Raw genomic sequence first — 23,273 nt, forward strand, 5'->3', positions numbered from 1 at the left:
GAGAGGACCTACCATCTATAACTCTAGTTCCAGAGTATTCAATACCTTCTTCTGGCCTCCACAGGCACTGTATGCACAGGTGCACTTAAACATGTGCAGGCAAAACACTCATACACATAAAATTATTTAAAGCTGACAAGAAGTCATATTCAGTGAGTCTCTGGAAAATGTCAAAGCTTGAACAACAGCTCTTAGAAGACATAACCAGGCAGTACAGGTCAGAAAGACTATGCTTGCTTCTCCAAAGGGCTCTGTGTACATTTCTCTCTTGTAAGAAAGTATATTGGGTATGGAGATTATTTGCCCAGCTCAGGGCTCCTTGAGTAGCCAGGTGTGGCCAAGGAGGGTTAAAGACTATAGGGGTGCTGGCTAAGACCCTGTTAGATCTGGGAAGCCGGCTCGAGTAGCTGGTGTAATAGGTGAGCATGTTCCTGAGACATATGAAATAGGCCTCTCCAGGCTCACCGGATTTGGAGAGATGTGTTTTGACCCAGGATAAGGAGACAGGAGGTCTCATGGAGGAGGACTAGATTGCAGAGAGCTAAAGAAAGCATTGCGTCCTACCACACCACTCTATAACATTGCTCTTTTGAGGAAATTATACAAGCAATGGGACACTTTTCATGCTTGTGTTGGACTTTTTTTTCTTTTTAGTATCCCCTTAGCTGCTGAATCCTAAGACCAGTTGGCACTTGCTTGGAACAGATGGTGGTGGGTGTTCAAAGAACCTGTCCACTTTGTAAAAAGATTTCATCACATAATGTTAACCTCTTGAGTATTTTACAGATTTAGAAATGTTTCTGAAAGACATGCCAGTGTACCTGGAGGAACACTGATGGGAAATCACCCCATATGGGATACAGAGGCCAAGCATAGTTGTGAAATTCTTGAGAATTTTGTGGCTAGAGAAGGCACATGTGACACTTGACAAGGTGATTGAGAAACTCCTACAGTAGATTGTGCCTATAAATATCAACTCAGAAGGCACTTGTACATGTGGGGAAAGGCACACCCAGAAGACACAAGGCTGTTGAATGAAAAGTCAGGACCAGGGGTGGGCTGCTTCCCCTTGATTTATTGGTGGGGGACGTCCCCAAAGCTACACACAATACAGGCTATTTCCACTCCTCTTGGTTACATGCCAGAACTAGATGGTAAGACCCTTCTGGCTTCATGCTTTGGCTACAGGATATGGTAAAGGTCAGGGTGGGGCTAAGCTGGAAGCTCCCTTCCCCCTGGCAAGTGTTGGCAGTGCTGGAGGGCATTGTGCAGGCAGATAGGAGAGAATTCTTTTAACAGTCCTGCTTAGCTGTGCATCTCTGTGTTATACTGTCAGCAGGTCATATAAGATGTGGCCAGTGGTGTTAACAGTGGCATGACACATTGGTATAAATAACTACTTTCCATTTGGTTTAAGGCCCACTCTAAAGGTGGGAACCCATGCCAAGGCAAAAACCCATGGCTAAGGTGGTCATAGGCTTTAACGGAGAAGCTATTGCTGTCTTGTTAAATAGATATGATATGCCTATCTATTAAATGCCTCCTCAACCCTTTCCTTTTTTTGAGACAGACAGGGTCTCTAGCCCAGGCTTGTCTTGAACTTGAACTCAGCTGTGTGGCTGAGGATAACCTTAAACGTCTAATCCTCCACAGATTACAGGTGTGTGCCACCATGCTTGATTTTCAAATTGTTTCCTAAACATTTATGCTTATGCCCATAGATTTTTGCTGCTCTTGGCCTTAGGGACACTTCTTTTTGTAATCCTGAGTGGAGGTCACTGCAGAGACACATAACTGGTCAAACTGCTGAGAATAATCGAGTATTGCGGGTATAGCAGCCAATGGTCAGCTGTAAATGGAAGAAAATAAAATGTATCTCTATCACCCCCTCCAAGGGGACAGGGAACATTGTAGAAGAGGGAACAGAAAGAATGAAAGAGCCAGAGGGGCAGGTAGTATGTGGAACTCCATCTTCCAGGCATAATATGGCTGTTGCCATCTAGAAATCAGAGCAGCCTAATAAAGCCTATGACCTGCCTGAGACTTTCACAAGATTGGACCTACTAACTTCTCTTGTGGGAGGAGGGGAAGGTCTACGAGGTTCATAAGGTTTGTCCCCTTCCCAAGGATATATATGCAATTAACAGTTGCTAGAAGAGAGGGAAAGATTTCTGTGTAAATTGCTCATGCTCATGTTAGTAGTCCTAATTAAACCCATTGGTTTGTTAAGTAAGACTTGGATGGAATTGTTTCTTTGGTCTGTTGTTAGCCTCTCTGTCAGATGTGAATAGAAGTAGACTCCCCAGAAGTCACTTACCCCGAAAACCCCATGGGTCAAAGGCCAACACCCCCCAGGGTCTTGCTATTGGGTGGCAGAGCCTAGTGGGATGTCCTTAGGTCTCTGAGTGTGTGCCATCAAGGGGGACTGTGAGACGCCCTTCCTTTCCTCCTCTTTTACTTTTTGGCCATAAGGTGAGTGGTTTTACTCTACTTGTGTGCTCCTGCTATGATGTACTCCTCACCACAAGGCCCCAAATCAGTGGTATCAACTGATCGTGGACTGGACCCTCAGCAATTGAGAGCCAAAATAAACCTTTACTCTTGATAAACTGATGGTGTATTGTTTTTAGTTATTGTGATGGGAAGCTGACTAACATGTTTCTGCTCATCTTCCACATGGGAATCCTGAGAGTTCTGGCAACCTGGCTTATCCAGTCTTGGCAGACAGGCATTCTTCCTTAATGGGCCCAGTGGAAGGGAAATGTGTAGGCAGCAAAGGTGCTCCAGGCCTCTGTCCCCACATGTCTGAGGGACAAAATGGCACTGGCCCTACTCATAAGGCCTTGATACCATTCTGGGTGCCTCTTCATACTTCCCATGCACTGGCTTCCTGAACCCCTCCATGGTACTCAGAGAAGGTATCACAGATGAAGCCCAGGTAATGTGGTAGAGATAGAGTGGCCAGCCTGCATTCTAAACTGCGTGTCCTTGGGTTCACGCAGCCAAGTTCTGAGCTAAAGGTAACTGTGGCCTCCACCTTGGAGGTCAGTCCAGGCCTCAGTGCTGAGGTGGGAGCTGTACCTCTCTGGCTTCCTTGGTCCTCAACATTCAAGAGGGAGGACTTGGCCCACCCTGCAGCCTACTCGGCATGGCTGAGAGAAGAGCACTGACTCAGATTTAGTGTTTTGCTATAACCTTACACCTTCAATCAAATATCAGCCACCCTGGTCCTACTCAGGCATGAATGTGATCATCACCATAATCTCCCTCAAAGAGAAAAGCGATACCAGACCTTTATTTTTCTTTACTGAGATTTTTTCCCCCAAGGGTGAGATAGAATGGTATTGGGGGAGCTGCGAGCTAAGGAATCCCTGTAATTGGGCTAGGTCCATGCTCTAAAGGGGACCCACTGTCTGGCTCATACTAGTCTATAATGTCACCACATTCCAGGTTGTCTAGCTCACTCTGCATGTGGCCGATGTACTGAGTGATCTCCTTCACTCGCTTGCGGTTCCTCATGATCTCATCCTTGTGAATCTGGGGAATGAAATGAAAGCCCAGGGACTGAGTGTTATGCTAGCTAACATCATTTATTGAGACCCAAGAGGGAAGGAAAACTGGCCTTGAAAGCTCTGCAGTTTCTGTACCTCATTTACTTCAGAGCCCCACCCATGCTCTGCTGGTCTCTATCTGAGGCAGGAGTCAAACAAGGAGGCATATGGATTTAGAAGTGTGACTAGGCCATACTATCTTCACTGTAGATCTTATCCTTATAACCTTTTTTTTCCTTTCTCTACTTCATTTCTGAATGAAAAATAGCTTATACTACCAGGGAAGATGTCCTCACTCTGATTGGTAGTTAGAAAACTGACCCAGCCTACTGGCTGGTGTTTGCTCACCTTGTCTACTAGATGGGTACACCAAGAGTTGATCCCAGTCACCAGCTCATCTTCTCGGTTGTCAATCTTCAGGAGGTGAATGTCATGTGATGCCCCAACCGCATTAACAATCGTGTCTTTGTCAACAAAAAGCTGGAAGGTGAGAAGTCCCAAATGAGATCCTGTATGTCATTGTGCCCTGAGCACAAAGTATGGGAACTGAATAGAAAAGAGGCCCCTGGCTATGCAGTTGTACCTGGTAGAAAGCCCATGCTACATCCATCACCTTGTGCCAGCTCATCCTTGGGTGACAATCTGCTCCCCAATCTGAGCTGTGGCAGGTGTTATGCCAAGTCCCACCAGGAGCACGTTTTCCCCAGGGAAATGGCAGGTGGCTGGGCAGGACAACCTCACTTAGGATATCAGGTCTCACAAAGCCTCTTTCCAGGGCTCTCCAGTCTGCAGGTCAAGTGAGAGAGGCTCGCTGAAGGTCTCAAGGCTACTCCAACAGTAAGCATTGTAAGTGGGGTGTTCACTTCCTGTTTGTCTCTACTGCTTCTCATGTCATCAGAATCAAACCTTGCATTCCTTCGCTAGTTCCTGGCATTGTTTGCTGCCTTATAACAAGTTGTTACAACCACCCACCATCTAGGAGGCCTGGTTGGTTCTTGGTGTGGACACTGTGGGGAAAATCTAGCAGTCATTCCCAAGGCAGGGGAACTTGCTGACGCTCTTAGGGAGCAGTGCTTCCACCTTGAACCCAAGGTACTTTATAAAGGCAAGAATAGCAAAGGACCTGAGTTTTCTATGTGGAGAGAACTTCAAGTGGGACACCCATGGGTAGAACAGCCCCTGTCTGAAATGCATGGGTTAAAGGGGTTTCAGAATTAACAGGCTCTGACTTGGCATATTTTGCATAGTTCTTCTAAACATTCCTAATCAGAAATCTGAAGTCCCAAGTGTACCAAAATTTTTGTTTCAGGGATAAATAAATAGTACTTGGGGGGGGCTTCATTTTCTATAGTATTGGTTAATTTAGTGGTCTCTAAAATATGTTCTTGTAGAATCCTGAAATGTCAATATTTCTGAAAAAACCCACAAAAATGTATTCTTTGAACAAATATTTGGGCAATCCAGCACCCCTAGGTTCCAAAGGAAGATTCGCAGGGCCCAAAGTGTCCTGAAGGTTGTATAAAGGAAGTCCCGTGGAAAACAAACCTATTGACTTTTGTCTCTCTTGCTTTTCCAACTTAATGGTCAGACTGCATTTTATAAATTTTTTAAATTTATTTTTTTTAATTTTATGTTTATGCATATATTGCCTGCATGTAGATAAGTGCACCCATGTTGTGCAATGCCCGTGAAGGACAGAAGAGTCTGTCGGATCCCCTGGAACTGGCGTTACAGACAGTTGTTAGCTGCCATGTGGGTGCTGGGATTCGAACCCGGGTCTTCTGCAAGAACAACCAATGTTCTTAACTGCTGAGCCATCTCTCCAGCCCCAGACTCCATTTTAACGTAATGTCTGTGGGATGCTGGTTCTCTACAGAATCTCATGTGAGAAAAGCCAGATTAGTTGGTGTGAGGTGCGGGGTTCCTAGAGAAAACCAGTCAGCACAAGAACACTAGAAATGACGGGAAGTCATTAAGTTCCTTAATGTATTCCAGACACCAGGCCAGGCTCTGGGAAGGAGTCAAAGATGAAAACTTGCCCATACTTAGTCTGCTCAGGAGCCAGTGCCCTGGTTATTTTAGAAATAGCCATAGCCACAGCATCAACCTTCATTTTAGAAAATGAGTCTAAACTGCTAGGCAAAGAAATCTCTTGCTCAGAGTTCAGATGTCTAGACAATGACTTCAAAGGCTGTGAGGTACAAAAATCCAAAGTTTGCTTAGTAACATGAGTTAGAACTGGTCCTGAAAAACTGAGATTTAGAAAATACAAACAAAAGGAAAATCTTGGGATTGTTTGTTATGATGCAATCTTGTTAAACAGCCTAGGCTGGCCTTCACTGCTTAGGCTCAAGTGATCCTCTTTTTTGTTTGTTCACTTTTCTTTCATGCTGAATTTATTCCAGTACCATAAGTTTTTGTTTCTTCACTTTATTCTTGCATACCTTTCTCTTCTGTGCAGCCACCTCTTCTGACTTAGTAACAGTTCCTTTTCAGTAAGGGTCATCTCAATGTGGCAGGGAAGCTCGTGTGTGGGTTCTGTCTTGATTACCTGGACATGCTCAATGACTATAGAGTCTACATCCAAACACTGATGTCCAGCATTACTCTTTGCAACTTTAAGCATGTACATCAAATATTCAGCACTTTTTGGGGGCCACTGACCCTGTGTCCAGCTGCTACCATTACACTACCAGAATTGCTTCTTTAATGTGACATATTTGAGATATTTGGTGGCTTTTTGGATATGCATACTCTTGATAGCTCTGGCAGGTACACTGGTGTTCTTAAAGTGAATGCTAAGATTTGAACCTTTCAATTTGCATAACTTTGTGGAGTATTCTGGGTCAAGAGAGTACAAACTATTTTCATGGCACAGGTCACCTCAGGTTGCTTTCAGGAAGAGGTCTGTTTTTATTTTTGTTTAGACAGGGTCTCACTGTGTAGCCCTGGCTGGCCTGGAACTCACTTTTAGATCAAGCTGGCCTCAAATTTACAGAGTTCTGCCTGCCTCTGCCTCCCCAGTGCTGGGATCAAGTGATCTTCTTGCCTCAGTCTCTCAAGTAGCTGGGATTATAGGTGTGCTGCCACCATACCTGCTGAAGAAATTCTTTCCAAATGCCACTAACAAGTTGTTTCTGGACTTCAAGTGGCCTAGAGTGGTAGCCTCCAGCTTTCCCTCTTAGGATAGTTATGCATAAAATACTCTGGATTGCCCTCCAGTTTCTGCAGGTTGTAGGCACTAGGTATGGGGAGGAGCTAGGACAATCTATGGGGAACTGCAGCCATCCCTGTCTCCCCAGATATCCCATCCTGTTCTGTAGGCCTTGCTGGCCTCACAGAGGTGGTCCTTACAGTGGTAAAAATACATTCCTTCAGCTTTCAGCTTAGTTTCTTTTTTAAAAAAAAATTATTTTAAAATATGTACATTTATGTGTGTCTGCAATGTGTGCAGGTGCATATGGAAGTCAGAAGGGAGCATTAGATCCCCTGGAGTAGGAGTTACAGGTGTTTGTGAGCTGCCTGATATGGGTGCTGGGAACCAAACTTGGGTCCTCTGGAAGAGTAACACATGCTCTTGACCACTGAGCTATGTCTCCTGCCCCTCAGCTCTGTTTTCTGACAGGGTTTTTGAGGGGCATAGTCGCTACCCTTCCCAGGCCCACAGTGCTGCTTGAAGAATTGCTGTCCTGTAGCATGTGGGAGCAGGTCATTCTCTCACACCTGGTGAGCCTGCATCCCCTTCCACCACAGTCAAGGAACAGCTAGGCCTGATGGAGCAGGGACCTGTGTGGGAGGGGGTTTCAGTCCAGCTGGAATCTGTGGCAGTTACCCCATCTTTACCAGTCTCATCCAGACTGCCCTCAAACAAATTTGGGGACCAGATCTGAGCACTGGCCCTATAAGTACAGGTGACATCCCTCCTCCCTGCTGGCTCTGGGCTCTCTCTCCAGCTTAGTGTCCTCATATTCTGTACAGGCTGGGAAACACAAGGCCCAAGTGTGACCTGGCCAACAGCATTTGGCTTTAGAGAGGTGTTTTGAAGACATCCTCAACTGTGTGACTTTGTAATTACAATCTGCACAACGATTCCTGGGTAATGGAAGGCAGATTGCTCTTACCCTCTGCCCTTGTCCTCTTTTGGACTATAGGCCTCTTCTGGACTATAGGCCCAGGAAAGATTTTGGTGAGCCAAGTTGCCCTGGTCCAAATCCAGTTCTACTACTTTAATTTCTGCACCTCATTTCCCTCATCTGCAGAGAAACACAGTGATGCCTCCTCTTTCATGTCTAGCTGGAGGAGGAAGGAAGTTCTGTGCCCAGCCTTCTTGGCAGGCTGGCCCTCAGAGGCTGCAGCACACATCAGCTACTGGTGGGGTCATCACTCCTCACAGTTGGTGTTTTTCTTCTGGAGAAAACAGGCATGTTCTATTGCTTCCATGAAAGACATGTTTGGGTTCCCATGTTGTGTTATAACTGTGGATGTTCTTAGAAAGGGGTTCCCACTGGCTATCCCCATAAGGTCCTGGAAGTAGAATTCCACCCAGTCCTGCCAGAGAGCCCAAGGAGTCTCTTAGCTCAGAGGCAGAGCCCTATGGCCTAATGCCATGGGCACCCCCAGAATGCCTGCCATTTGTGTATAGGGAAGGTTGCAGTGCTGACTGCAGTTACCGGCCCAGCATTGTATCAGAACAGTGTCAGAACTTAGGCTTTTGTCCTCAGCAGTTGTGCCATCTCACCAAGCATCTGTGAGCCTGCCTGGCCCACTGTTCTCATCTGTAACCTCAGGTAATAATGGTGCTTCCAGGGCATGGTTGTACATGCCTTTAATCCCAGCACTTGGGAGGCAGAGGCAGGCATATCTCTGTATGAGGCCATCCTGGTCTACAGAGAGAGTTCCAGGCCACCAAGGGCTACAGGGAAACCCTGTCTCAAAAAGACTTAAAATAATAATAATAATAATGGTGCTTCCTGGGGCTGAAGAGGTGGCTCAGTGGTTAAGAGTACCAGCTGCTCTTGTAGAGGCCCCGGGTTCAATTCCCAGCACCCATTTGGCAGCTAATAACTGTAAGTCCACTTCCAAGGGATCCAATGCCCTCCTCTGTCTTCTGTGGGCATTGAACAACACAGGTGCACTTATACACATGCAGGCAATACACTCATACACATACAATAAAAATAATAAAATATAGCCAGGCGTGGTGGCACACGCCTGTAGTCCCAGCACTTGGGAGGCAGAGGCAGGTGGATCTCTGTGAGTTCAAGGCCAGCCTGGTCTACATAGTGAGTCCCAGGACAGCTGGGGCTACAGGGAGACCTTGTCTCAAAAAGACCAAAAAAATAAAATATTTTTAAAAAATAATGGTGCTTCCCTTGGTAAATGATGATGTCACATGCAATGATCAGGCTGGACAGCAGTGAGCCACCAGTGAGAAAGCTCTACATGGCCAGCCACGCAGCACAAGGCAGGCCACCTGGGTTAGAGGGAAGGTTGGCCTACCTCTCTGCTGATGGCCTCTGGGGCCCATCTTTTGCTATGTGCCATAGTCACTAGGGAGTAAGCATGCTTCAGTGATCTGTCCACTGGGTGTCACACACCTGGGAACTCTGCACCCCACAAGGACTATCAAAGGGTTCTAGAGTCTCTCAGGGAAACTTCTTGGTTTATGGCAGCATGGCATTTTCCTGTTTGATCAACAATGAGCTGCATAAGTGGCTGAGGGAGAGAAGGCTGGTGTGACTATGGCTCTGCCATCATGCTGATCTGAGGGATGTCTGTCCTTGCCTCAGGACTGAGGTTATAGAGTCAGGGCTGCTGGCCTCCATCTGTACAGCTCAACCTAGCTCCTGACAGAGTGAAAGCCTGGTGAATCCATGCTCATCCAGTTAGCTCTTGGGTCACTCCTGGCTTCCATGCTGGTCACTGCTGCTAACTCAGGAGGTCTATGGTGATGGACAGCCCATCTCTGTCCTCCCTTACAAGCTTCTGTATAGTTCAGGTGTAGAGGCAAATCAACATGAGCCAGAGTTTAGAACTGTGGTAAGCTTCTGATCCAATTGATGGGGTAGTAGAGGGACAGTGGTTTTCAAGGTGCTAAGGGAAGTCCTCTCCAGAGGACTGCGATCTAGATGGCAAGGATGCTGAAGGCACATGGAAGTGGGGATGAGCATGTCTGTCAGATGGAATGTCAATTGAAATGAGCAAGTCTGACAGACAGGAGTGTAGCCCAGAGGCTGGGGCATTGAGTACCAGGACTGAAGACAGAGGCTGCCAAAGGAGGTAGACCTAGTCCTGAGTGTCTGCGGTCTATGGAGAAGAATCACTCTAAGATTGTGGCAAGTTGGGAGGAGTGAAGACTGGTCTGGGTTTCCAAAGGACCTACCTGTTTGCATGTGGAGAAGACCCTGTATGGGGGCAGCATGAAGCCAGCAGGCAGGCAAAGGGCAGCCGGGGTATGGCCTGGTGGTAACATGGTAATAGAGAGCAGCCGAGGAACTTGATAGTGCATGAATGAAAGCAGGCCCCCGAGGGAAGTGTGTGGACCTGTGCCAATCCATCCTTGATGAACCCCTTCCCTAAGACATCCACATGCTATTCCTGGAGCCATGGTAGACCCATGGATGCCTCCTTAGGTATAGACCCAAGGACAGAGCCAGGCATCTAGGCCTGACCTGTTAATCCCCAACATTTATCACTGCATGTACTGGTAGAACTGGGGACATCATGCTGGGCCAGACATGGGGCTTGGAGTATATCAATGCTACAGTTGTCCTTATTCTAGACACTAAAGTTAAGACACCTGGGGGAAATCTCTGACCTTTACCTCTGTTTGTAACTGTCTCCCTTAGAAAGTGCCAGAAGACCCTATAGACCTGAACTTTGGGAAATCATCCTGACCTTGAGGTACCCTGTTAACTTATTTACCCATTCATGCTCCTGCAAAGTGGGATACAATCTCCTTTAGCAGATGGAGAAACCGAGACTCCGGGAGGTTGTCAAGTTAAGCCATGGATTCAGGCTAGATTTTACATCCATCTGACTCCCCACCACCATGCTCACTGTGGCCTGCTCTGTGCCCCAGCGCCCTGCCCTTGCTTACCGCCCGTACATCATCAGGTAAGTCCTTATCCATCTCGCCCTTGAGGATCTTCTCCAGGTAGTTGATGGCAGTCTCCAGAACCTTCTCATGGTGGTGGTTCTCCAGGTCTCGGCACTGAGCCATCCTGAAGCTGTGAGTTAAGCAAAGCCGGAGGCAGAGCAGGCCAGGAGTCTCTGACCTGTGGCTGGACCTCTTGACAAGCAGGCCATGTCACCTTTTCTAGAGAGACCAGTCTCTAAGAGTCTAAACTGAGCTTTGAAGTGCTGAGAGGCATCATAGCCATCAAGGTGTCACCCACATGCATCAAGCCCAGGGCCATCCTCAAGTCTCCATATCATTTCTGTCCCTGCAGTCTCTTAGTGCCAGCTCACCTCAGAGTCCTCACTCTCATCTGCTTCTCCATCCCCATGACTTCCCAACTAAACACTGTAGTAGACGCTACTAGTCTCTCACACTCTCTTGCCTCTTATCCAATGGCAGAATAAGCCAGTGTAAGCTTAAGGATTTGGGTAGCTGGTCCCTAGCTTGGAGCTCTCTGAAACAGCTTGAAGTCCTCCTCTGGGAACTTGGTTTCTCTGGCCCAACCTCAGGGCCTTTGCACATGCTGTTTCTGCTCCCGTTTACCCTGCCCCTGCAGCCACCTTCAGGTCCTTGTTTAATAGACTCTTGCTCAAGGAGGTGGCTGCCCCAACTTCCAGATTGAATGCGACTCACCTGTACCCTAAGTACCGCTTGCTACTGTCACAGCTTCTGCCTGCCTGCTGAACTCTGAGCTCCAGGATGGTAGAATCTGATTCCTTCTGGGGTACAGCTTGGAAGTAGCCTCCCCACAAAGCATTGGTCATGTTTCAAAAGGCTTCTAACCCTAACATTAGCCTGCTGAGCTCCTTATAATTCATCAGTGTCTTAAGTGTAGCTGTTGTCTCACTCCAGAGTGTTTGCCATGGGGCAGGCAATGATGCTGGGATGTCCACATCCCCAAGAGCTTCACCCACTTGGGAATACATGTTAGGATTCTACTGCACAGAAGTCCCTCTGGGCATCTAAACTGGAATTCTAAGAGGCCACAGAAGTCCCTCTGGGCATCTAAACTGGAATTCTAAGAGGCCCACCACTGTTGGGGTTGGGGAACTCGCCTCAGGTTCCATGGCATATTCTATAACATCACCAAATCTGCATCCTTTAACAGGAGCTCTTTGGTGAAAAACTAAAGATTTTCTATACCTCTAATTTCAAAAATGGAGATGCCCATGAGCTAGTTTTCTGTGGGGAGTTGTGCTGGATAGCTTTAGTGTCAATTTGACACACCTGGGTTGAGGGAGCCTCAATTGGGGAATTGGCTTCATTGGACTGGCCTATGGCCATGTCCACGGGGCACCTTCTTAATCGTTGAGTGATGTGGGAGGGCCCAGCCCACTGTGGGTGGTGCCACCCCTGGGCAGGTGGGCCTGTGTTGCATAAGAAAGCAGGCTGAGCAGGGACCAGGGGAGCAAGCCAGTAAGCAGCATTCCTCCATGGCCTGTGCTCCAGCTCCTGTGTCCAGGTTCCTGCCCTGAGTTCCTACCTTGGGCTCCCGGATGAACTGTGACCCGGGATATGTAAGCTAAATAAACCCTTTCCTCCCCAAGTTGGTATTGGTCAGAGTGTTTTGTCACAGCAATGGAGAAACAAACTAGGACAGGAGTGTAAACACCTTCTTGTGGGAGGTGTAGGCCTTTCTGCAAACCAATGGGGACTGGGTCTTTCTGGTAAAAAAGTGAAGCATGATGTAACACACTACCTTCCTCCACAGAGGGAGCAGCAGAGGTGTGGCCACCCGAGAGGAACTCCTGTGTACTTGTGTCTTCCTAGTTTCTACTTGCCTTTTTACTTCTTTCGGTACTGGGGACTGAACCCAGGCTAAGCAAGTACTCTACCCCTGAGCTATCCTCAGCCCTCTTAATATCTGAGGATGCTCTGCTACCCCTTGTTTTTTGTTAAAAGCATAGGCACCTCTGCCCTGGCTCCTCTAGAGGCTAGGACAACCCCAGGGGCCTATGGTGCCTCCTCATGGATGGCAGGTCATCACAGAAAGGATATAGGCTTTGCACATTTTCGACAAAGAGTCCTACCAAGTCAGTGATGTTCCTTTCAAACATGTTTATAGTCTCCTGGGAATGATAAAGGGGATAGTCAATATGTGTATCAACGTTCTTTGCACCACCTCAAATCACAGACCTTTAGAGGCAAAGACCACCCCCTCTGCTGCTCTCCAGTGTCAGTTCACTACTCACTTGAATATTCATGCTATAAACGGAAACTTTTTTAATTTTTAAATTATATTTATTTGTTTATGTGTATGTGAGGTCAGAGGACAATTTGTAGGGATCAGTTCTCTCCTTCCACCATGTGAGTCTCCGGTTGTCAGGTTTGGTGGCCGGCACCTTTACCCACCAAGCAATCTTGTTGGCCCTGTCACCAGGCCTTTGCCTATGTGGTGTCCTCTACCAGGAGTACACGTCCTGGTCTTATTTCCCTTCCCCTAGAATAAACTCCTTCCTTCTGGGTCTCTCAACAGCACCTGTCCATTATCTCCAGGGCAAGAGCCCTCAAGATCCAGCTCCACTCCAGGAAAGTCCTTTAACCTCTCCTGGCCTCCAGTTCCACATGTGTTATAATAGGTTCCCTGTGTAGTATCATGGAGGTATAGAGAGGGGTGTGTAGATGAGCTACATCACCCAAAATGCTTTACTGGATGTCTGGCAAAACCAGGATGTTTGGTAAGTGCTGGACATTATCACAGACTTCTCACAGTTAGCTGCTATTGCCCAGAAGCGTGCCTGAGGCCTAACCAGGTCTCAGTGCTGTTGAGAGAATGACAGAAGAATGTGATTATGGGCCTACTCTCCCAGAAGACTCCTCCCTTGACCTGCCATTTACCTCCAGGGACTGCAAGCTGGGCCAAAGGTACTGGGAATGAATCCACAGAAGCCTGAGGCCTGGCTGCAGGCTGAGCAAATGAGACCATTTTCATATGTGCGTAAGTACCATTGTGGAGAATAAAAATAGGGTCATTGAAAAGGATGACTGTCTTTCAGCCTTTGGTGGCTGGTAATAGAAGTAGGACAAGTACTCTGATTTGGGAAGTGTTTGGATGCTGAGAACAATCTCCCTGCTTGAAAGGATTAGGAGCCAGCCACCCTCCTGTGGCTGTTCTGCTCCAGTACTTGAGCAGAACAATTCCTAGGGGGATGTGAGTGGCTGCTGCGCTCTGTGATAGCAAATCTAGCCCATGTCGGAGGTGTCACTTGATGTGTGAGGAATTGATTAGGTTCTATCTCTTGGCCCAGCCACAGCAGCATCTGATGAGGTTCAGTTCATCATACCACCTCTGACTCCCAGTCTGGCTGCCTGCAAACACATGTCACCCTGGCCGCTAATGCATTAGAGACAGCCGTGCTTTTCATTTCCCATCTTCAGTGCCACTCGGTAGGCTCTTCACATCACCTGCCCTGAGAGAGCAAGCATGGGCTGCAACACCAAGGAGCCTTTGTTTAGTTCTTAAATGGAGGTCCACCTTGTCTTGTCTTGCAAGTGCCTGGACTTCTTGAGTCCAGTGGAAAAAACCTTCACAGGCTGAGGCTTTGGGTTGGGGGTGGGGTAAAGAAGACATTCTAGAGGAATAAGTTCACCTCTCACACTTCCAGGCTGCAGAGACAGCTCAGTTGGTAAAGTGCTTGCTTTGTAAGCACAAAGAGCTGAATTCAATTTCTAGAACACATTGGGGGCGGGGGAGTGCGGGGAGGAAGCAAGCAATCTGGTGTGTGCTTGTAATCCCAGCACTGGGAAGGTGGAGACAGGTGGATTTCTGGGGCTCACTGGCTAGCTGGTTTAGCCAACTTTGAGAGTTTTAGGCCAATGAGAGGCCTTGCCTCAAAAAGAAGGTAGATGGTGCCTGAGGAATAACACCCGAGGTGGTCCTCTGCCTCCATTCATACGTGTACACAGGCCCACACACATATGCACCCCATCACATATGAACATACACACCAAAGAATCACTTCCTACCTAAGCCATTAAAATATAGTGAAAGCAGGGGCTGATAATGTAGCTCAGTGGTAGTGATAATGTAGCTCAGTGCTTGCCTGGCATGGACAAGGCCTTGGGTTCCTTCCTCAGTAAAGAAAAAAAGAAATGAAAGGTCTTGGAAACAAACACAGGACCAACAGTGACCAAGCCAATATGACATGCTGGTGGAGGCTGTGTTTGGAGTGGTTCTGAAGCTGTGTCACAAGGCTTCTGGGCATGTTTGGGCCTGGCCCTACCTCCAGCTGCTCTACCAGCTGCATCTCCAGCATCATGAGCATGTTGAATAGCTCATTGATGTCATCGCTGCACTCTATGAGCTTCTTTTCTATGTTGGACAGTTCTGTCTCTTCTCGGATGGCATTTAAACACTGCAAATAAGAATATGTGCTTTAGGACATGCTTTTAATTCCAGTACTTGGGAGGCAGAGGCAGGCAGATCTCTGTGAGTTTGAGGCCAGCCTGGTCTACATAGTGAGTTCTAGGTCAGCTGGGGCAACAGGGAGACCGTCTCAAAAAAAAAAAAAAATGACCTTAAACTTTGATCCTCTTGATTCCATCTCCAAAGTGCTAGGATTACAGGTGTACACTACCACACCTGGTTGATGCAGTGCCAGGGATCAAACCCAGGGCATCGTGTATCCTAGGCAAGCACTCTACTGAGCTGGTATGTTCCCAGTCCTAACTGTCTTGACTGCACCTATGTACATGCAAGCTGAGGATTTAGCTCTGTGTAAGAGCACCTGCCTAATACTAGAAAGGTCTCAGATTGATCCCCTTAATACCATAAGAAACAAGTTTATTTAGCTCACAGTTTCAGGGGCTGAAAGTACAAGACCGATTAGCTAGCCCTGTCTGTCTGGCTTCTATTGAGGGTCTTTTGGCTGCATCACAATGTGGTGGACAGCATCATACTGGAGTACATTTTTTTTTTTTTTGGCCTTTTTGAAACAGGGTCTCCCTGCAGCTCCAGCTGTCCTGGAACTCTGTAGACCAGGCTGGCCTTGAACTCACAGAGATCTGCCAGCCTCTGCCTCCCAAGTGCGCCACCACGCCTGACTGGAGTACATTCTTAAGTATCTGGTACAGACATGTACAGAAAGGGGTCATGTGGCAAGCAAGAAAGGATACAAAAGAGTGCTGAGAAAGTAGAGCTTGCTTTATAGCAACCACCTCTAAGGTCACTAGTCCAGTTCTACCCCAAGAAAAACATCTGTCAATCCCTCCTTTCAACCTAATCACTTCCTTTAAATTTTTCTCAAATTTATTATTATTGTATGTGTGTGTGCACATGGAGGTCAGATGAAACTTTATGGAATTGGTTTTTTTCTTTTTGACTTTGTGAGGGTTCCAGGGATTGAACTCAGGTCTCCAGGCTTACACAGCAAGTACCTTTACCCCCTGAACCATCTCTCTGTTCCCCTAGTCACTTCTTCAAGGCACCAGTTCTCAACACTGCCAAATTAGGGATAAAGCCATATCTTCCACAGCAGAAACACAGACCCAATCACTGAGCAAGCCAAGTAGACCCTCCTACAGAGTCTCAAGGAGCAATTAGAAGTCAAAGGAAAACAGGCTGAACCATCAAAACGAGCCAGTACCTATGGGCTGATGAGCAACCTGTGGGCCAGGTAGCCCTAAACACTAAATGTTCATCAACAAAGGGTCTAGGAGCATTGCAAGAACTGAGGAAATGCAACTTTGTTTTTGTCACCAATGGTGTGAGTCACGAAGCAGAAAAGAATAATGGAGTGGTTTAGCCAGGTGAGGGACATGTGTACTGTTCCCTGTTTGGGAAGAAATTCAGCTACCACTTACCACAAGCCTTATATGACAACAAGTTCCTGATGGAATAAAGGTTTGAATGAAAAAAGTAAATTAAAAAAAGAGAAAACAAGGGGATTAATTTTTAAAATTTTTATGTGTATGACTGTTTTGCCTGCATGTATATAAGTGCACCATGTGTATGCAAGTGCCCACAGAGACTAGAAGAAAGTATGGGATCCCGTGGAACTGGAGTTATAGACAGTTGTTAGCTACCATCGAGGTGCTGGAAACCAAATCCAGGTCCTCTACAAGAGCAGCCAGTACTCTTTAAGTGCTGAACCAAACACCTATACATAATACCCTCTAGGCCAGATATGGTGCCACCTGTGGTCCCAGCTACTGGAGAGGCTGAGGTAGTGGGATTACTTAAGCACAGGAATTTGAAATGAGCCTAGGCAACATAGTGAGACTCAATCTCTAAAACAACAATAGTAACAATAATAACTAAAAGAAACCATCTCATCAAGTACAAAGACTGGTCCTTTCAAATAACTCCTGCTTGGGCTGGGTCCTGAACACCAGGGTCTTCTGCTTGCAGCTCTCTCTGGTGGGATTCCCCTCTACTACCACACATGGCCCAGTCTGTCCTATGACATTCAGCCTTCTCTAGATTCTTAAGTCTGAACTGAGGGGCCCCAGGAGTCTCCCAAGGTTCCCCTAGCTTCTCCATAGGACAACACTGACCACTACTCATTCAGGTGAGAAGGGGCTGGGCTCAGAGCTGAGTGCCTCACTAGGTGGGAGCTCCCCAAAGACAGGAACCAGCATGTCAAGGCCAGGACATTCAGAAGACACCTGCTGAATAAATGAAAGAATCAGTAGCAGAAGAAGGCATAAGAGTTGTCATGGTGGTCATCACAGTAGTAGAATAGATGATGCCACTGTCACTGCTAATGAAGATGAGATGGGGTGACCTTGAATCCTAGGGGCATCTGATGTGAGGGAGGTCCACTGTGCTGGCTGGTGCTGCTGGACTACTGCTGGGTCATTTAGTAGAGGTGTGATCCCTGGCACATGGGCAGAGACCATGAACTGCAGGAGTCACCAGAGGACATTGGTGTTGCAGCCATTCCCAGTGAGAGGAGCCTATTGCACACTGCACAGGATGTGGGAACCTACCTGCAGGTGTCTCTCCTCAAACTTGGCAACCTTGAGCTTTCCCTGCTCCTGGTTTTCCAGGATGGCCTCTTGCATGCACTCATTGAAGGTGTCTAGCTCGATCTTCCGCTTCTCCTGCTGCTTCAGGCCGTACTCGAAAATGTTCAGGCAGATGATGACAAATTTGTCCTTGTAGGTAGGTGGCCATTAAGGAAGCTTGAGGCTATCTCAGGATCAGGCCACTAGACCCAGGACAAAAGTGTTGGCAACTCCTTACAGAACACACTGTTAACACTGTACGGCAGACTCCAGCCCATGGTTGCAGGTGAAGACACTAAGGGCCCAGAGAGCTGGGGTTCAAATTTGGAGCATAATCTGGTGGTTATGGCACCTCTACCCTCAGTCTGAGGAATTCAGGAACACCACTGAAGGTCCAGGAAAAACACCCTCAAAGACCAGGGGTCCAGGAAGATGTTGGAACCAACCCGGCACAGCATCCAGAAGGGCCCTTTTTTGGAGGACTGATCCTGGTGCTCATCTGAGCTAAGAGAGAAACACAGAGTGAAAGGAGATGATTCAGATTCAAGTCCTGGCTCTGCTGCTGTTTCTGGGAACCACCCTATCAAGACACTTCACCTCTCTGGGCCTCAATGTCCTTGTCTCAGATGAGGGCATGGTAGGGGCCACATTAATGTCCTTGGGAAATTGAACTCACACAGGCAAAGCCCACTAACTTTAGGGATCCAATGGGGATGTGGAGATGTACTTGGAAGATCAAATGACTCACCCCCAAATCCCACAGCTTCATAGTGCTCCAGCTGAGAACCCAGGCTTCCTGGAAGAGGGGTGGCCAAGCACATAGAAGCCCCATCTCATTGACTTCACTGCCCCACCTCATTCTCTTCACAATTGGGGTTCTCGGTAGATACCCACTGAGAAAGATGTCAGATTCAAAACAGAGTCACTGGTGTGAAAGACATGCCTTAAGGAGCTCACCAACGTGGTCAAAGGAGCTGGGAGGGCTGTGGATGGAGGCTCTCATATAAGAGCTGTCTACAGAGGGACCCAGCACAGGAGTAGCCAGCCACATACTCTCACTTGTTCAACTCAGAGAAATTGCCTGTGAGACAGGAAAAGAGCAAGCTATACCCTGTCACTATGGCACCATCATGATGCACAATGCAGCAGCTTTTCTCTTTCTTGGGGAGCCCTGGTCTTTCCTGAGCTCTACTTGGGAGTCCCAAATTGCAATTCTAGTTTCACATTTTATTCCCAAATATTACTTCCTTCTGTGTAAATCTGTCTCTGAATTTGGCTGGAGGCTGACAGCAGCGATGGTGGCCCCATTTAGGACTGGCTAGCTCAACTCAGAGCTCTCAGCAGCTCCAGGATGCCTCACATCTACTGAGTCCAACAGCTTACCACTGAAGCCCATGGTTTGGATGTCATGATCACATCCTTGGGCCAACTAGAGGACGAATGCAGGCTCCTAAGACTCCACAGATGGGTGTTAAAATCCTGGTTTCTAATGACATGATCCTGTACAAGTTGCTTAACCTCTAGGGTTATTAATGACATCCATCTGGTGGGCTGCCTAAGGAAATGTGCATCCAGATCACAGCATCAGCCATAATAGGACCTGTGGGGATCCTTGCCATAGACACATAGACCAACTGCTCCATCTCAGAAACCCAGCTTGCCAGGCATGACAGGCCCAACCAGCAACTGCCACTCAATGTACCTGCTAAAATCTAAACAGTACTGTCCCACACAGCTCAATGACCTCCTGGTCATTTTATCTCTCAGGGTCTCATATGAAAGATGGGGAAACTGAAGTACAGAGTTGAAAGAACTTGCCCAAGGCAGGTTAGTAGCACTTGGGTCAGGCCCACACCAGAAGAGGAAGCAGTGACCCAGGAAGGATATGCCTCAAGGAATTCACCAACACCAGGCAGGTAGGACAGCTTGTTGCCCTCCATGTCCTCAGCATACAAGCTCTCAAACAGGAAAGAGCCATCCAAGTGCTCGATGAATGCCAACTGCAGGTCAAAACATCCCAACAAGGTGATTGAGAGCTGGAACCCTGTGAGGGTTGGGGGCAGCCAAGGATTCCTGGAAGGGATATTGCTCCTGAGCTGTAGCCTTCCCTCCGAGGAAGGCAGGTGTATGGGGTATTCCAGGCATAGGGAAGGGCATGCCCTGAAGACATAGTTGCAGGCTATTTCCTCTGTCTAGCTGCACTGAGGGTTGGGAGCTGGTAGGATGGAAGCCAGCAGGGCATAGCCACAAATTCAGGTCCATGCTGAACTGAAGGTCAAACAGTTACTATGTGGGGAACCACCTGATGGTCTTAATAAGCCACTGGAACAGACTGTTTTTAGCACACTTTCTTTAGGCCTGAGCACAGGAAATGGGGGGCTGAGCTGAGATAGAGATGGCTCTGGGGAGAAGGGCTAAGGCAGGGAGTAGCCTGTGGACACTGTTTTACTAGTTTTTGGACTCTAGGGATCCCTGTGGGCCTCTGTTTCATGGATCCAGGGCACTCTCATGGGCACCTCTGAGGTAAGGGCAGACCACCTTCCTATGTGGTACCTTGTGTTCCGCCAGCTTCTCCCGTTGTCCCTGCTCATCCTCCAGCTGGGCCTGCATCTGCGCCTCCCGGTGCTTCAACTCGTCAATATTGTACTGGTGTTTTATCTTTGCCACCTCTCTCTGACCAGGGAACAGGGAATGGCACTATTACCAGAGGCTATCTGGTTCTTCCAGCCACACTTCCTATGGCCTCCTAAGCATAGGCCAGTGTGCTGGAGGGTATCTTCATGACAGCAAAGGTGTGAGGGCCTGAAATGAGAATGCCTATCTTCTTTCTAGGAAACCTAAGCCTAGGGAGATCACAGAACTGGAGGTACTCCCAAGAGCCTGCCCTTGGTCCTGGCAGCCTGAAAACTACCCCTGACAAGCTGCAGGGACCAGCAGAAACTGCCTGAGTTCTACAGTACAAGAAGCTCAGGGCTTGGGATGGCAGCCCAAAGCCAGACAGTTCTGTAGGAAGTAGTGTTCCAGTGCCTGCTTGGCAGAATTCTTCTTTTATGATCTTTTACTCATTATTTATCTTGATGATTGTAAGCAGGTTTCTGAATCATGGAAGGAACCTTCATTTGCTCACAGTACAGTGGGACATGCAGGCTACCTGCCTTTGATGGAAATTTCTGAGGATCCCAGAGACCGTGCCTGGGAAGAGGCCTTACAACTGCAGATGTCCTGTGATTTTTAGATTCTTAGATTCTTTTTTCAGTGCTGAGACTATAACTCAAGACCTCACATGTGCTAGGTGAGTGCTAATCCTCTGAACTATATATACCTCTAGTTCTCATCCTGTATATTTTTTTTGGTTGTTGTTGTTTGTTGTTTATTTTTTGATAGGGTTTCCCTAGTCCTAGCCCACCTGGGAGTCATGATGTGGACCAGGGTGGCCTTGATCTCACAGAGCTCCAACTGCCTCTGCCTCCCAAGGGCTGGTATTAAATGTGTGCGCCACCATGCCTGGCACTTTTCTTGTATTTTTATAATGGGAAAAATACACTCAAGCTTTTGAGCCCATGCTGTATTTCAAATTAGTGTCTAAATCCAGGTCTTTTAAACTGTGGCTTGCTAACCCATATGGGATGGAGTAACTGAATGTGGAGATCACAAAAACTTCAGCAACAGTAAAAGGTTTCTGAACAGTGACCAAAATTTAATTCAAAATCAAGTATATAATGAACCCCAGGTGTTTGTGGGAGAGCTTGCCCATGCTGAATTGTGTGAGTTCACTTTGTCCTTGGTTCAGAAAACACAGCTGTGCATGCATGCTGTCCCCCACAAAACCCCTTGGCTTAGAATTGAAAGTGTTTTTACTATATATCCAGTTTCCTGCTGTTACAGAAATATAATGACTAATTGTGTAAAACAAAGACTTAGTATTTTCCTGCTGTCATTTTTTAGCATGTAAGTATCAAATTAGTGCATCTTTGGACTGTATTAGAATGTTTGAATTTTTTAAAAATGCTGTTTGAGTTACTGACAAGATTCATGAAAAAGAATGAATGAATCTTGACTTGGAATTAGGACAGAATTCCCAACAATTTCTTTAAAAATTTTTATTTATTATCATTGTGTATTTATGATGTGGGATGTGGAGACCATGTGCTAAGCCACAAATGGAGGTCAGAGGAGGACTTTGTGAAGTTGGTTTTCTCTTTCTACTCTTATGTGGGTTCTGGAAATTGAACTCAGGTTGCCAGGCTTGCACAGCAAGCACCTTTACCCACTGAGCCACTTTGCTGGTCCCTCCACAATGGCCCTAAACACAATTCTGCCATTTTGTGCTATGTATTTATGCGAAGCAGTGTTCTCAGCATTGAACATTAAAAAAATCAAAATATTAGGCTGGGCATGGTGGTGCACGCCTGTAGTCTCAGCACTTGGGAAGCAGAGGCAGGCGGATCTCTGTGAATTCAAGGCCAGCCTGGTCTACATAGTGAGTTCCAGGACAGCTGGGGCTACAGGGAGACCCTGTCTCAAAAAGATAAAAAAATTATTTTAAAAAAATATATTTTATTTGTGGTGGCGCATGCCTTTAATCCCAGCACTCGGGAGGCAGAGGCAGGCGGATCTCTGTGAGTTCAAGGTCAGCCTGCTCTACATAGTGAGTTCCAGGACAGCTGGGGCTACAGGGAGACCCTGTTTCAAAAAGACAAAAAAAAAATCAAAATATTGATCAGCTGAAGATGTTCTGCATCCTGCAGTTCAGGTAGTCAACCGAGATTTAAATGGTATGTAAAAAGAAACAACTATATCCATCTCCATATGTAAATGTGCTTTTGTCTTGTGTGTGTGTGTGTGTGTGTGTGTGTGTGTGTGTGTGTGTGAATGTGTGAGTACATGTGTGCATGTGTGTGTGAAAGCCAGAAGACAACATTAGGTGTTGTTCCTCAGGGGCCTTCCACCATAGTTTTTGAGATAGGGTCTCTCACTGGTCTAGAGCCTACCAATTAGGCTAGACTGATTGAGTCCCAGGGATCTGCCTGTCTCTCTGCCTCCCCAGCACTGGGATTACAAGTATGTGTCACCACTCCAGGTTTTCAATTGTTTTTTGAGTTTTTTCTTTTTAGATTTCTATTTATTTGTTTTTGGTGTGTGTGTGTATACCATATATGGCACATTAGTGATCAGAGAACAACTTGTGGGAATCAGTTCTCTCTTCCACCTTGTGGGTCCTGGGGACTGAACTCAGGTCATCACATCAAATGCCTTAACCTTTGAACCATCTTGTTGACTTTTTAAGGTTTTAAAAAAATTTATATGTGTGAGTATTTTGCCTGCAGGTATGTATGTGCATCATGTGTGTGCAATGCCTGTGGAAGCCAGAAAAGGGCATCAGATCCCATGGAACTGGAGTTACAGATGATTGTTAGCTGCAATGTGGGTTCTGGGAACCAAATCCAGGTTGTAGAGGTACAAGAGTAGCCAGTACTCTTAATCACTGCATCTCTCTAGCTCCATGTCTGGCTTTTTTTTTTTTTTTTTTTTTTTTTAAAAAAAATTTTTTTTTTTTTTTTTTTTTTTTTTGGGGTTTTTCCTTGCTTGCTTTA

General features: G+C 46.9%; 1 protein-coding gene across 1 annotated transcript in view; it reads right to left on the reverse strand.

Moving 5' to 3' along the window:
- Window positions 1-3,105: 3,105 nt before the first annotated feature.
- Drc3 (dynein regulatory complex subunit 3) overlaps window positions 3,106-23,273 on the reverse strand; it is a 48,580-nt gene continuing 28,412 nt past the window's right edge. The window contains exons 7-14 of the mRNA XM_008821974.2: window positions 20,233-20,348; window positions 19,567-19,679; window positions 17,662-17,836; window positions 14,955-15,086; window positions 12,730-12,800; window positions 10,651-10,774; window positions 3,900-4,031; window positions 3,106-3,537 (exon numbers count right to left, since the gene is read on the reverse strand). Of these exons, the coding sequence (XP_008820196.1) occupies window positions 3,424-3,537; window positions 3,900-4,031; window positions 10,651-10,774; window positions 12,730-12,800; window positions 14,955-15,086; window positions 17,662-17,836; window positions 19,567-19,679; window positions 20,233-20,348 (977 nt within the window). The 3' untranslated portion in view covers window positions 3,106-3,423. The remainder of the gene's footprint in view (window positions 3,538-3,899; window positions 4,032-10,650; window positions 10,775-12,729; window positions 12,801-14,954; window positions 15,087-17,661; window positions 17,837-19,566; window positions 19,680-20,232; window positions 20,349-23,273) is intronic.

Source organism: Nannospalax galili, unplaced genomic scaffold (assembly GCF_000622305.1).
Source record: "Nannospalax galili isolate Female #2095 unplaced genomic scaffold, S.galili_v1.0 scaffold1448, whole genome shotgun sequence".
Classification (NCBI taxonomy): domain Eukaryota; kingdom Metazoa; phylum Chordata; class Mammalia; order Rodentia; family Spalacidae; genus Nannospalax; species Nannospalax galili.